Raw genomic sequence first — 14,566 nt, forward strand, 5'->3', positions numbered from 1 at the left:
AATTGGATCTTTAAACGCTATGAATGGATACCTGCTGCAAATGCCAAACAATAGTTTGTTCCTTTTTTTTTAATTTATTTTATTTTTTTTTTACCTGAAATCGATTCAAAATTGATATACATTTTTGTTTCCATTTCCTAAACATAAGATATTTAGAACCTGGTCACATGCTGATGCCTCTTTTTGTCCTCCACTTTTCCATCTTTTTGTTTCCTTTTCTCGGTCACAAGCCGTATCATGTTTCGTCTTGGTCAGGCTGGGATAATAAAACCCAAGACGCTCAGAAAGCCACTTTAAAATGTTTGTCTTTCTGAAAGGAATGAGAAGAAGTTAAAACTTCTGCACAGAACTATTTTGCTGGTTTTAGCTGCTAGCTTGACTATGAACACTTGCACCACCATACAATGGGAATCATTATGACCAGAGTCACGCCTGCATATTCAGTCCATGCAGGAGGAACGATCCCAGACTCATGAAACGTTTACCAAGACTCTACTTCTTAGACACCTCAACGTTGGTGCTAATGTCATTTGCTAATGTTAATCTTTACGCCTATATCTAGGGGTGGGGGGGAAAGAGGGAAACTGATCCACTATTTCACGCCAGCGACACCCAGACGGCTGCTTGCATTAGGTTGGCATTAATCACTCTAAATGCGCAGCTAAAACACTTTAGACGGAGTAAATTGCAAAGTACACAGCTCTGATGGCAAGACAAATGTCAAGAGTGAATGCACATGTTTCGGAGTTTGCACACAGAGGAAACTGGAGTCAGCTTGGCAGTATCCTAGCAACAGCCAACAAGAAGTAAAAACTGCAGCGAGGGGTAAGGGGGGAGAGGTTGGTGGTAAAAGTGAAGTGGGTGAGCGATGTGGTGAAGAAGAGCGGAGGATCACCGCAGCACCGTGACGACGGGTAAGGCAAAGTGATGGATTCGGGGTTTTGTGTTGTTCTTTTCCCTCTTATTTATATGAACGTAAAAGAAAGCTACTTTTTTATTGTTCAGTTTTTAATGTCTTTATTTAAGGTAAAAGTATTACATTAAGTTGCAGAAAATTTATTTTTGAACACAAATAATCTCATTACATTTTGCTTTTTTATTTTAATTTTTTTTAGCAGTATTTCTTCTGCTCTTTCAAATGTGGGTCATATGATGTGAAACTGGATCCCTCTGATGCATAATGTAGTTTTGCAATATGATCAGGAACCTGATGACAAAGGACCAGTACTGACCCAGTGCCTCGGTTGCTCCTGTCAACATAAATAATCTACAAGTTGCCTGTGCCAGTGATGCAGGAAGCTAACAAAATCCATCCTCTCATTGCAGATATTTAATACACAGTGGTACAAGGCATGGAGTGGGATACATTTGTCAAGAAAACCTAAACTTGACTATTAAAAGCTCAATTTAAATGAGCATCTTTCAAAAATGTTCAATTGTTAATGTGAAAGCCCAGGGACATAGGAGGCCATTTCAGCTGAATAATAAGTTACATTTTGTGAATTCACCTCGTCTTTCTCACACCAACATTAAAAACAAAAACGATGCTTTGCTCAACCCCTTAAAGAAAACTTTTCACTTCTACAAGGCCAATCAGAAGCAAACTATGAAAATAAAAAAGCTAGATGCTCTGTAAAATATCATTTATTTTTATTTCTGTGTTGACACTTTTTGGAATTTTACATAATTGTTTTTAGTATTCTTTACCGTTAATATACTTCTGGAAAGTTGTGTTAAATTTGGGTCTATTGTTACGGTTCACGCTGAAACAGCCTACTTGTAGTCATTCCTCGTACATTACCACGTTGTTGCTTATCTGAATTGTATTTCAAAGCTTTAAGTAAGTAATGCATAGTCTCGGCTTCTAGGCATTTTATACTGTAGCGTCTCCATCTAAAGCAGGCTGCTGTAGATATCTGTTGGATAATGCGAATGTCACCGCAGTGATCAAACAGGAAAAGTGTCGTTTCCCATCCTAAACACTATAAATTCACATTTTAAGGGTGTGCACTGTAAAAATGAGGGCGAATCATTTAATGACAGGACATGATGTTCCACAAAATGCACATCATATCTTCACATTTAGACCAACGTTTTTTTTACACGCCAATATTCATGGCAAAACAGGATAAAATACAACAGCAGCTTAAACATTAAACCATTTGATACCTTTCCTATCTGGTCCTAGGTAAAAAAAAAATGCTCCTTCATATTTATTATAGAGAAGGACTAACTTTGACTACTGTTTCTCTGCATCACTTTATTCACTTCATGAATAAAATATCAAAGTAAAATCTACTCTCAGCACCGGGGAGCCGAGAAGTGCTGTTGACACTCAGTTCCTCCTACTCTTGCCCTCTCCGGATTCCTTTTCTATCATGGCTTTAAACACAAGTCGAATTCTCAGTGTTGGATTCAAACCTTTTCTTGCCCGTCGCTTGATCTTTTCCACAGTCACTGCAAAAATAAAAGATTAACAGTCTGTCCCCGTAGCAGGCTTTTGTCAGGTTTTAAAATTATTGAAACATCAAATGTTTAAAACGACACGACAGAGTCAACGCTAGATTTTTTAACAAAGAACACGCACGCAAAAAAAGAAATACTTGCAAACAAAAAAACGTTTTCTTGAGTGTTTTTACCACGGATTGGTCTGTATCTGGCTTATTGATGCACTTGGGAAGTGAGGCTTGAATACAACAGATGAGCTTAAAGCTGTATTGGTTCTGACAGTACAATGTCGAAAACCACCGTGTGCGTCACAGTTTGTTGTGTGTGAGACTGTGTTGCTGCAGACTGAGGAGTGTCCCCGTATGTTTCAATGTTATGTCTGATTAAGTTATGCAATTTTGCTTTTTGTGCATTTGGGAACTACTGGACTAAAATACTGGCATCATTGTCATCAAATTGTTATATATGTAAATGAATAATGTGAGATTGATGATTCGCCCAATGAATCGGGCCCAAGTACAATGAAGTACTTGGGTAAAAAAGTGTCCCTTTCTTGTTTCATAACCATTTTTCTGTAATATCTTCTGTATTTATAATAATTCTTCACTTTCTTTTTCCAGATATCGAGAACAAAGTCTACCATCCTTCCAAGATGTTTGTGGGAACCCCTCTCGATAGCAGTTCAACCTCTTCCATCCAAGCCAACGGTCCAGACCCCAACAGTCCAGATTCTGAGTCAGATGGTCCTTCGTCTTCTTCTCCACATCATTCACTTCCCTGCTGGGCGATCCAGGCTCAGAGCGACCTCGCCCAGGCCAGGGAGGAGTTACGTCAGATACAGCTTCGTCATGCAACTGAGATTGAGACGGTTAAGCGGGGCGTAGAACGGGCGATCCTCGGAGCACGTAGAGAAGAGAAGCGTCTGCTGGAGAGGGTGGAGCAGGACCATCGGGATGCTCAGCAGCGTTTGGAACAGGTTGAGAGGGAAAACATGGCGGCCGCCAGGGTGAGTCAGTCTCTGATGGAGCAAAGGCTTGAGAAGTTGGTTCAGTTTCAACAACGACTCCAGACAATGGATCACTCTGTTCTATCTGAGAAGGGACCAAACAAAAACCTCTTACTAGAGGAGATTTCAGAGTTCCTGCAGCCCTGGGAAATCTCTGTTTCTCTTACAAAAGTAAACTTCAAACCAAGCTCCCAGCCTAATGCGGTAACTTTCGGAGACATTCGAGTGGAAGAGCAATGTCTGTGTCTGAAAGTTGGAGGCTGTGGGCCAAATGGAAAGCTGTGTGCCTTGCATTCACAGGAGATGCATTGTGAAGACCTAAACCAACAAAGTTCTAAAAGGACAAAAAACACGCAAGGACAGGGTTGGACATCACCGACAGGCAGGACGGTCCAAAGGATCAACCTCTTAAACCGTGGTGACGTAGAGTCAGAGGAAGAGCAGAAGCTTTCTTCTGCAAAGATAAACCACTGGCTGCCGAAATGTGAACAGTTTGACTGGGAAGCATCCCAAGTTGATGAGATGGATAAAAGTTGCTTTGAGCAACAAGGGGAGAATGTATATTTGGCTGTGCCTTCTGCTAAAAATAAGGATATCAAAGCAAAGGACATGGTATGCACGATGAGCAATGCTGGAAAATATTACTCACCCTCTAATCAGAGAAAGATGCTTTCTGTGGCCACTAGTAGAAAAGCATCTCCTTCCCCTGAGCGAAGACAGGAATCTGCCAAGATGAGTCGTTGCTTGAGTCTAGACAGCAATGGGGTAGACAAAGGAAAAAGAAGCCTTGATTCGAATAACAGACCTTCGCATTATGCTAGTAGTACATCAACATCTCCTAGGATGGCTCCAAGAGATCATTTGGTGAGTCAAAGCTGCGTAGACATTACCTCCAAAGTGAGATCACACTCTCGTCTTAGCCAGTCTTCTGATGAACACTCTCTGGGGACGTTAGGTGACTCTGGACGTGCGCCATCTCCAGCAGACAGCCTTGACTCCACCTATACCTTTATCGTTAGCCCGTCACACGACTTCAGTTTGAACAAAGGCTCTTTGAATCACAGTTTTCACCTGTCCAAGTCGGCAGTGGATTTAACACACAAGACAAGGCCGTTGATTAGTAGCGGCGCAAATAAGCAAGAATTATGCAAAGATAGAAGTGGCAACTTCAGCTCCGTGTTGAGCTCCACCTCGGCTTCACCACCTCTAAGTAGAGGATTTGACAGAGGTCAGATCCTCTCATACCCTAATCATGTTGGTCATAGCATCTTGCCACAGTCTAAGAAATCCACAACTGGGTTAAGACAAGTCCCTGTGGCCAGGTCTTTGTCGATGTCAGTCATAGATGGTTCCTCTCAAGAACACAAGAGAGGCAGAGAGGAAAGAGGAGAACCAGCCCTGGTAGAGTTGGAGGAAGAGGTCGATCCGTTGCTTATGGAGTTCACCGCAAGTGGTGTTCATCTCATGGGGCAGTTTGGGAGGCAAGGTTCAGGCCGGGCTGATCTTACCCTGCCAAGTGGTATCCATGCCACACCACAGGGGCAGCTCTTTATAGTTGACTGCGGAAATGCACGTGTCCAGGTTTGTCTTCTTTCTATCCTCTTAAGCATCAATATACTGTCTGCTTTTTAAGATTTAACTGAATGTACATTTTCAAACAGGTGACTGACCCTCAGGGGAATGTCCTTCAGCAAGTAAGTTCCCCAAACATCAGTGGCTCCTCCAGAAGATGCCGTAACTACTTTGACATTGCCGTCAATGCCAAGGGTCTAATCGCCTTAAGCTGTGCTGCAGAAAGAGCTTTGCTTGTGTTCAGCCGACACGGTCGCCTGCTTCAAACCTTTGGAGGATCTACGTTGGGCTCTGCAAAGGATGAGCTAGAAGCTCCCCGAGGGGTGGCTGTAACCAGACTAGATGAATTCTTGGTAGCTGATATCAGAAAAGGCACCCTCATCGCCCTGAAGCTTGACCCTAAAACGGGTTCCAGGCTCGAACGCACAGTGGTGACCGGATTCCACAGGCCTTACTTGGTGGCAACCTGCCTGAGCTCGGGCATGGTAGCAGTGTCCGAAAGGGGCAATGAAACGGGACGAGTGCCTTGCATCAAAGTCCTGGAGCCAAGCTGGAACACAGTGAGAGTTCTTGGTGTATGTGCTGGCATGGGACCAGTCCTCACATGTCCCTGGGGTATATGCATCGATAAAGACGGCAATATCTTAGTCGCAGACTGGGGAGAGCAGCACAGAATTGTGCTGTACCCTGCTCAAGGCGTTGGCTGGCCCATCGTACGCCAGGGATTGAGCAGCCCGCGTGGCCTGACCTTATTACCAGATGGGCAACTAGCCGTGTCCGACAGCATGCACCATTGCATTAAGATTTACAGTTATAAAGGGTGACATGGCTAGATTGACCTTATTGACATTTAAGGAAAGGATTTAACAAACTGGTGAGTTGAACACTGGTGTCTAGAACGTGTATTAAAATGATAAAAACAGTCTAGTTCATCTTACCGCTGACATGCTAATAGTGAGATATATCTGTAAGGATGATGCATCGTATCAGTTTGACGATAATACAATATAATTTTGAGTTTCCAAAACTCAAAAGACATTTGTTTGCCTTTGTAAATCCAAGGGTATCCTTTAAAAAAGAAGCAATATAAACCTGTAAAGATTCAAAACACTGCCTAGCAAGTGTTAAGGTAATCTACTGTTAGTGGTAGTTTGTTTTTATTTTGTTGTTTGCTGTGTAGCTTTTACATTACAGAGGGGTTACATTGTTTGTAGTATTTTATTATGTTACAATAACTTTAAAGAACTGAAACCTGGTGAAGTAGGAAATCAAACTTAATGAATCAACACTTAAATTGGTCAGATATTGACAATATCAAGACTTTGTTCAACTTTTTATTTTGGTTTTCAAATGTTTGAGTGAAAAGGTGTTTGTAGAAAAACTAGTATTTTTTGTATTTAGGATTTGACATCTTGTCACATTTGCTTTCATTTCAGTCTAATATTTTCACTAACATTGTGTGTAATAATTATCCCGCGTTACAGCTGAGACACTATTTTTAAATACAATCTTAAGTGCTAAACAAAGACTGAAGGTACAGATCAGAGTAAATTTTATAAAGTCTTTGTGCACTACTCATCCTTACAAATATGAGAACATTTAAGTTGGGCTTTACAACAGTATAGCAGTTTTTGTATCGCTACAATGCAAAAAAATAAAAAATAAAAAAATCAACCAATTAACATATTGCCTTACTGGGTTTATATTTTACATTTAGTGTATTGTGTGCATTTTGGTTGATTTCTAAGCTCAAAGGAAATGTTTAACTGCTGTTGAGTATTTGATGGCAGCAAAAACAAATAAAAGAGCAAAATGTCTGTTTGGAGTCAGTCATTATTATCATGATTTAACTCAGCGTGTTAAAAATCGCAAACCATTTTACAACACTACAACCCAACATAGACGTGTGTGCAGTTTGAAAGTCTGTCAACTGGACTCAAACATATTGTGACGTTACAGATATGACCTTTTTATTTTAATGCACTGATATGTTTTTGGTTTTATTTGTGTATTTCCTTTTCTGTCTTTCTACCAATAATGATCATGTTTGGTGTGTTTCTGTTTCCACAGCAAATGTGTTATGATGCTGCCTGTTTGTGTGCAGAACATTTCTCATTTTCAAGGTTTGTTGACTTTTTAGATTGACACTGTTGCATTTTTTGCTTCCTGTAAGCACTAAATCTAAAAATGGATCATTTACTGCTGTGACAGGGCATTGGTTGCTCTACATATTAAACTCTGCATTCTGCTTCTCTTTCATCTGAACCTTAAGATAATCGTTGATCACAGCATCACTGCACTTAAATAAAAAGCTGGCATCTTCTCCTTTGCTCTCCTCGCTTCAGTTTAGCCTGCAGATTATAATAAAATATTCACTTGTTTTAAGGCCAACCAGTCACCCTCTATGCTTCGTGGAAACAGCCACAGCTTCAATGCTGTTCGTCCCACAACTAATAAAAATTACAATGAAAACATTCTCCTTGCTGTGCTTCTTTTCTGATCAGTTTACTAAATAGTCACTAAAGAGTGTAGTTTATTCCAAATTGATCGCATATTATCATCAAGACCAGCAACTGTAAACATAAAAACATGCAACTGAAGTTACAGCGATGTCAAAAAGGTTAAAATATAATTCAGTTTTAAATATGAATATTTCTTCAGAACATCAATGTTTAAAAGCTGTTTGTTTTTTTTTCATCTGAACATTTTTGTGGCCGTTACTGAACAGTTCGTTGACTCTAAACAGGAATCAAACCCAAGTCGGCCACAAGTGGATTTTTACACAAAGATAAACGAATAAAACTTTCTCAAGAACTGAGGCAGGAGCCCCTTCGATCGAACTCCCACTCGCTTGGATCTGTTGCCAAGTGATGCGTAACATAAGGACTTTATTTGCATTTTAAGTAAATTTTCTCCACATCTGAGAGCCTCGTAGCACACAGCCACCTCTCCACACATCAAACAACTCCTCACTCCCCGCCAGCTGTTCATCGGTTGTTAAGTAGTCTCTTGTCACAGCCTGTGAATGCTTGTCACTGCTGAGCTGCTCTTAACAGTCTGTGCTGCAGAAATATTTTGAACAGGAGCGATATTATTTGTAGCCGAATCTGTTTTTTTTTTTTTTGTTTTTTTTTTTACAAAGAGAGCCTATCTGACAACACGAAGTGGGCTAAATGATTAAAAAAAAAAAGCAGCACGTTGTGTCCCGATCTAAAGAAATTCAACAACAGATGGAGAAACAAAGTCATTGACGTCTATAAATATAAATATACAAATATTCTGATACACTACGACAGTTTCTCCATGTAGCAGGGCAAAGCTGCAGCTCCTGCTTCCTCAACAAAACAAAGCAGTTTGTTTAAAAAAGTAAAACTGATCCTTGTCTTCCCAAACACTTGCAAAGGTGTTGGAGGGGGGAATGGAAATGACGCAACATGGTGGACAGCGCGTACCTGTCCAAACCTTTTCTGAAACAAGGTGCACTCGGGAGAGAAATGATCAGATGATTTGTCAAGCTGCTGATCTGCTGCCTCAGACGATGCTGAGCTGGTGACGGCTGTCGCCAACCGGGCAGAAGGTCGGCGCTTTAATTGTGTTGAGTTCACATGTTCACGCTGCACATGAGTGGGCTTTTCCTCAAGATGCTTCTTCACCATTTTGGACCACAAATGCGTACATTTACATTCACGTTAATGCTAATCTACACGGCCGATAGAAGTGAGTGTTTTGTCTCTATAACAGGCTGAAGAGCTGGAAATGTAGTTTTTGTGAAGGAAGATTGTTTTGGTAATCTTGTTCTTCAACGATGCTGATATGTGCAGAGATTCTATACGTAATAATAATAATAAAGAAGATGATTATGTTAAAGTGTGTCATCTTGAACCCATTTAGTTGATTAAATTATCTAATTTCTGTAAAACAATCTAAAAATCTGTTGCAGTTTAGCTAATGTTATCAAGTAAATACATTTTAAGAATTAGTAGACATTTTGCTAATTTGTATTTTATTGGAGTTGCATCATTTTCACTGATAAATATTGATCTACCCAGACAAAATCAATACAAATTGTCACAATTTTTTGTTCAATTCTAACTGTTCATTATATTTGTGCAAAATTGCCTTTTAGCAGAAAAAGTTAGCTGTGCCAGGATAGGTAGGAGAGTAATGGTATCATTTTAATTTCTTTTGGCCTGCCATAGCAAGGCAGCGCATTAGCCTTTTCCCTTAAATGAGCATGTTAGCTTTTTATTTCTTAACTATGTTTAGCATACTGAATGGAGCAAGTCAAAGTAAGACAACATGCTAGTTATACCCCACGTGCCTCTGACATCGTTTAGGACAGCATTAGCATTTCGGCTAATTTTAGCTCATACACTAATGCAGTGGTCCCCAAACTTTTTCCTGTGAGGGCCACATAACTTTTCCCTTCTCTGGTGGGGGGCCGGAAATTGTTGATGGGGGTGGGGGGGTGGGGCAGTATAAGCAGGAAGGGAAAATGCATCCAGCCACATTCGGCTTGAAGCAGAAATGCAGGTCAAGGTGTAGATTTGTGTCTTACTGCCTTTGCCACTAGATGTTACTAAAGAGGCATATATCACATTTTTTATCTCCAGAAGTGAAGTCAGGGCTATTATGTGCAGATTGAAATGTCCTGTCTGTTCTGTTTGAGCCGCATCTCTTGTCTCTGAAAAGAATGAGCCTTCCTGCCGCCCCTCCTCCTTCTCTGCAGCTCCATCTACTTCCCCTCAGCTGCTTCCTAGCTGATGATCTATCCGGTTTTTCCATTGTTCCCAGTTCACCAGCCTTCCTAATTCCAGCCCCTGTTGTCCGTCCTGTCATCGAGCTTTCCTGTTCCTCGCTCTGCTCGCTCATTTTTATTACTTAATTCTGCAGTCGGCTTGTTATATTTTATTTACAGCGCAGCGGTGTTGGCCCATGACTCACCACAGCTGCAGACACACAGGGATCAAAGTGGAAAATCATGATACCCAGGAAAAAGATGCGACAACTTTACCTGAGTTTAGCATCTAAACTGCAATCCAATCATGCACTGACTTGTATTCGTACCTCTGGGACTGAATGCAAACTTCTTTATATTTGACTAGGATTTAATGCGAAATACCAACAAAAAGAGGAAAGAGGAAACAGCAAATATGTGGAAGAAGGTGCTCTGGTCTGGCAGGACTCAAAATAAACTTTCAGGCCCACATGCAAAATGCTGTCTGGCAAAAACAAACAAACAACAAACAAACAAAAAAACCAACTAACACAGCAGTTCACCTTAAATACAGTAATCCTACTGTGAAATTTATGCTGAGGGAAGGCTTTTCTTCAGTAGGGACAACTGGTCAGAGTCAATGGGAAGATAGCTGGAGCTATACAGGGCAACGGTGCTAAAAACAAAAAAAAAAGAAAGAAAAAGTTATAGACCTGGCCGGAGGTTCACCTTCCTGCAGGAAAACAAACCAAAACAAACAGACAATAGAACAGTTTAGATCAAAAAGACGTCCTGTGTTGAAACGGCCCAGTCAAAGTCACGTGCTAAATCCAATTGAGAACCTGCACCCAAATAAAAAAAAGTAGTTTTTTGGCTAAAATGATCAGAATTTTTTTTTTTGACTAAAACATCTTTTGGAAAAAAAAAAAACAAAAAAAAACAAAAAAAACAAAAAAAAAACTTAAGCCATTATTTTATTAAGGTGACGATATGCAAGGCTGACAGAGACGCAGCACAAAATATATTTTTTTATATTTATAAATTGTGAACCAAGTGTCATTCTGTATGAAAATCCTATAGCTACATCTTTGTCACAGTTCTAATCATTCTGCGTGAGTTTTCATTCAGTTTTCATCTAGTTTTTGTCCAGAAAAAGAAACTTTGCAAACAAAAACATCAATGAAATATTTTTGTCGGCAAAATGAGTTAGATCTTTGAATCATGTTCTCTGATAAAGAGACATATGTGGTGAACCGGGAAACAGAGGCACAACAGCTTTAATCCAAATTGTTTTTACTGTATTATATGAACTCTTGACTTTCCTCCTCGATACAACAGAACAAAATCCAACCTGAAGTGCTTGATAAGAGAACTACAATTATTTTCTTGACTTTTGAGAACCTTACACTTTGTGTTTGCTGGTGACCAACAAAGCAAAAATAATTTTGAAAAAAAAAAAACACAAGAAAAGATGAACAGGTGCAAAAATATTGTCATTCCACGTGAGGCAGGAATGTGTGAGGTACTTTGAGGTCTGTTCTCCAAATATCCTGGTGTACTTCAAAGGTGACACCGCCAGAAACTGGCTTAACTAAAGCACACAAACACACAAGCTGAGTAGCAAGGTGTGTGTCTGAGTTAATCTCTGCAAGCAACACTCGACCCTTTAAACAGGGGACACCGAACCACTTCACAAGCGCGCGGTACAAAGTCAGAAGACCTTTTCTGAGGTCAAGACTCGGCTGTGCACCTTTTAAGAGAACAGCAAACAGATTCTGAGAAGACAAAAAGGTGGACTGAGGAAAAATGAATATTACTCAAATATCCTCTGTCAAACAAACCATTTCAGCCATGACAACTGCTCACCATGAGTCATGAGACCAAATCACACGTTGGTCGATTATCTTATAGATGACAATGACAGAAAGACCATCTGGAAGAGGATCAATGTGGCGACTTCAAAATGTTTTAATTCACAATGTACTTACAACTGTACCACAATGTACCTACAACTTCCAACCCTGTAATTACAGGGACACAAAATATTAAAAAGATTATTCTTGACGACGATGATGGCCTACAGTTAATGCTTCCAATTTCTCTGATAATATCATTTCTTAAGACCAATAAAAACGGATGTGTAGCATAAATGTCAACCTGCTGAAACTGTGCCGTTTATGTACTTTATACTTTGTTGGTGCTTCTTTTGCGTGAATACTGTATCGTTGCGCAGCAGCATGAAGATGATGATCCTGCGGCTATGAGGAGATGCTACGGAAGCCCAGATGGGTTTAAAGCGAGTCGTCAGCTTGTCTAAGTTGTCGGGTCTGGTGTGTTTCATCTTCCTCTTGTCAACAGGTCACACATCCTCCAAGGCATTTAGGTCAAGCCAGTCTGATGACCAGTTAAGCACAATGCGGTCAGTCAGTGAATCAGCTTTCGGTATCTCTGGAACTTTCTACTCAGTGGAGTCATTTAGAGCCTTGCCTTTCAGATAAAATGCTAATTTTAGCTTCTTCTGAAAAGAGTTTTTTGAGCGACACCCTCCACTGACCAGGTTCCTGAGTGACGTCGTCTCTGGTTTTAACGCAAAGACTCCCAAACGGCGCAGCCCATTTCCTGGATATGTTTGTGTGAGTCTGCTTTTTAAAACTCTGATTCCAGTTGCGGCCATTAACTTGTGAATCCCCCTCAAACTCTGGGAATTTGGTGTTTCTTTGCAATTCGTTCGAGAACAGGCGTCCCAGACGCAGAGCGTCATGTTCTTAATCTAGACCGGTTCCTGATTCAACACCCCACACATCCTGGACATGACTTGTTCAAACTTCTACATATACAGGTGCTGGTCATAAAATTAGAATATTGTGATAAAGTTCATTATTTTCCATAATGTCATGATAAAAATTAAATTGTCATATATTTTAGATTCATTGCACACCAACTGAAATATTTCAGGTCTTTTATTGTTTTAATTTTGATGATTTTGGCAAACAGCTCATGAAAACCCAAAATCCCTGTCTCAAAAAATTAGAATATTATGAAAAGGTTCTCTGAACGAGCAATAAAAATAATCATCCGAATCAACAAAGTAACTCTAAACACCTGAAAAAGATTCCTGAGGCCTTTAAAAACTCCCAGCCTGGTTCATTACTCAAAACCGCAGTCATGGGTCAGACTGCTGACCTGACTGCTGTCCAGAAGGCCATCACTGACATCCTCAAGCAAGAGGGTGAGAAACGGAAAGAAATTTCTGAACGAATCGGCTGTTTGCAGAGTGTTATATCAAGGCACCTCAGTGGAAAGTCAGTAGGAAGGAAAAAGTGTGGCAGAAAACGCTGCACAACGAGAAGAGGTGACCGGACCCTGAGGAAGATTGTGGAGAAGGGCCGATTCCAGACCTTGGGGGAAGCAGTGGACTGAGTCTGGAGTAGAAACATCCAGAGCCACTGTGCAGAGGCGTGTGCAGGAAATGGGCTACAGGTGCCGCATTCCCCAGGTCAAAGGTCAAGCCACTTTTGAACCAGAAACAGCGGCAGAAGCGCCTGACCTGGGCTACAGAGAAGCAGCACTTTGGACCACTGTTGTTCAGTGGTCCAAAGTACTTTTTTCGGATGAAAGCAAACTTTGCATGTCATTCGGAAATCAAAGTGCCAGACTCTGGAGGAAGACTGGGGAGAAGGAAATGCCAAAATGCCAGAAGTCCAGTGTCAAGTACCCACAGTCAGTGATGGTCTGGGTGCCATGTCAGCTGCTGGTGTTGGTCCACTGGGTTTTATCAAGGGCAGGATCAATGCAGCAGCTATCAGAAGATTTTGGAGCACTTCATGCTTCCATCTGCTGAAAAGTTTTATGGAGATGAAAATTTAATTTGGTCTGGAATCGGCCCTTCTCCACAATCTTCCTCAGGGTCCGGTCACCTCTTCTCGTTGTGTAACGTTTTCTGCCACACTTTTTCCTTCCTACTGACTTTCCACTGCGGTGCCTTGATATAACACTCTGCAAACAGCCGATTCGTTCAGAAATTTCTTTCTGTTTCTCACCCTCTTGCTTGAGGATGTCAGTGATGGCCTTCTGGACAGCAGTCAGGTCAGCAGTCTGACCCATGATTGCGGTTTTGAGTAATGAACCAGGCTGGGAGTTTTTAAAGGCCTCAGGAATCTTTTTCAGGTGTTTAGAGTTACTTTGTTGATTCGGATGATTATTTTTATTGCTCGTTCAGAGAACCTTTTCATAATATTCTAATTTTTTGAGACAGGGATTTTGGGTTTTCAAGAGCTGTTTGCCAAAATCATCAAAATTAAAACAATAAAAGACCTGAAATATTTCAGTTGGTGTGCAATGAATCTAAAATATATGACAATTTAATTTTTATCATGACATTATGGAAAATAATGAACTTTATCACAATATTCTAATTTTATGACCAGCACCTGTATATATATTTCTTAAAAAAAGCAAGAAAAAAAAGCATGACCTTCAAAGTTTAAATATGTAAATTTAAATATGTGTATGCTGTACTGTGTGGCTGAAATGAAATTATTTGCGCTGCTGTTATTAACCTTACCTTTTACTATATCCTTAAGATAATGAGTATCCGTGAATTTTTCAGTCAGGTTTCCCAAGGCAAAATCACACCGAAAGTAAAGATACACCTCTCCGAGTTATGGCGGCCATTGTCTGACGTCACTGTGAAAAGGGTCTATACTCAGATTTCTCTTGTGCTTATTTTATACCACTAATTTCTGTTAAACTAATTTTTATTGATATGCTTGGATATATGACTTTATGACCAGCCAGGAACGACCTTAGTGGCTTACCTTCAC

At 40.5% G+C, this 14,566-nt stretch overlaps 1 protein-coding gene across 1 annotated transcript; it reads left to right on the top strand.

The window, feature by feature from the left end:
- The first annotated feature begins 2,853 nt into the window (after positions 1–2,853).
- Positions 2,854–7,465, top strand: LOC106933662 (uncharacterized). Its single transcript, XM_015013053.2, has 2 exons — positions 2,854–5,035; positions 5,116–7,465. Exons 1-2 carry the CDS (start codon positions 3,101–3,103, stop codon positions 5,848–5,850), a joined length of 2,670 nt encoding a protein of 889 aa, XP_014868539.2. The 5' UTR covers positions 2,854–3,100; the 3' UTR covers positions 5,851–7,465.
- Positions 7,466–14,566: the final 7,101 nt, after the last annotated feature.

The sequence above is a fragment of the Poecilia mexicana genome, unplaced genomic scaffold (genome assembly GCF_051168715.1).
Source record: "Poecilia mexicana isolate PSO_F unplaced genomic scaffold, ASM5116871v1 scaffold_2, whole genome shotgun sequence".
NCBI lineage: Eukaryota > Metazoa > Chordata > Actinopteri > Cyprinodontiformes > Poeciliidae > Poecilia > Poecilia mexicana.

Bases quoted from the DNA above. Each gene is read 5' to 3' on its own strand.
- LOC106933662 (XM_015013053.2), top strand. From the start codon at position 3,101: ATGTTTGTGGGAACCCCTCTCGATAGCAGTTCAACCTCTTCCATCCAA. The intron at 5,036-5,115 runs GTTTGTCTTCTT...ATTTTCAAACAG, and splicing joins GCGGAAATGCACGTGTCCAG to GTGACTGACCCTCAGGGGAA.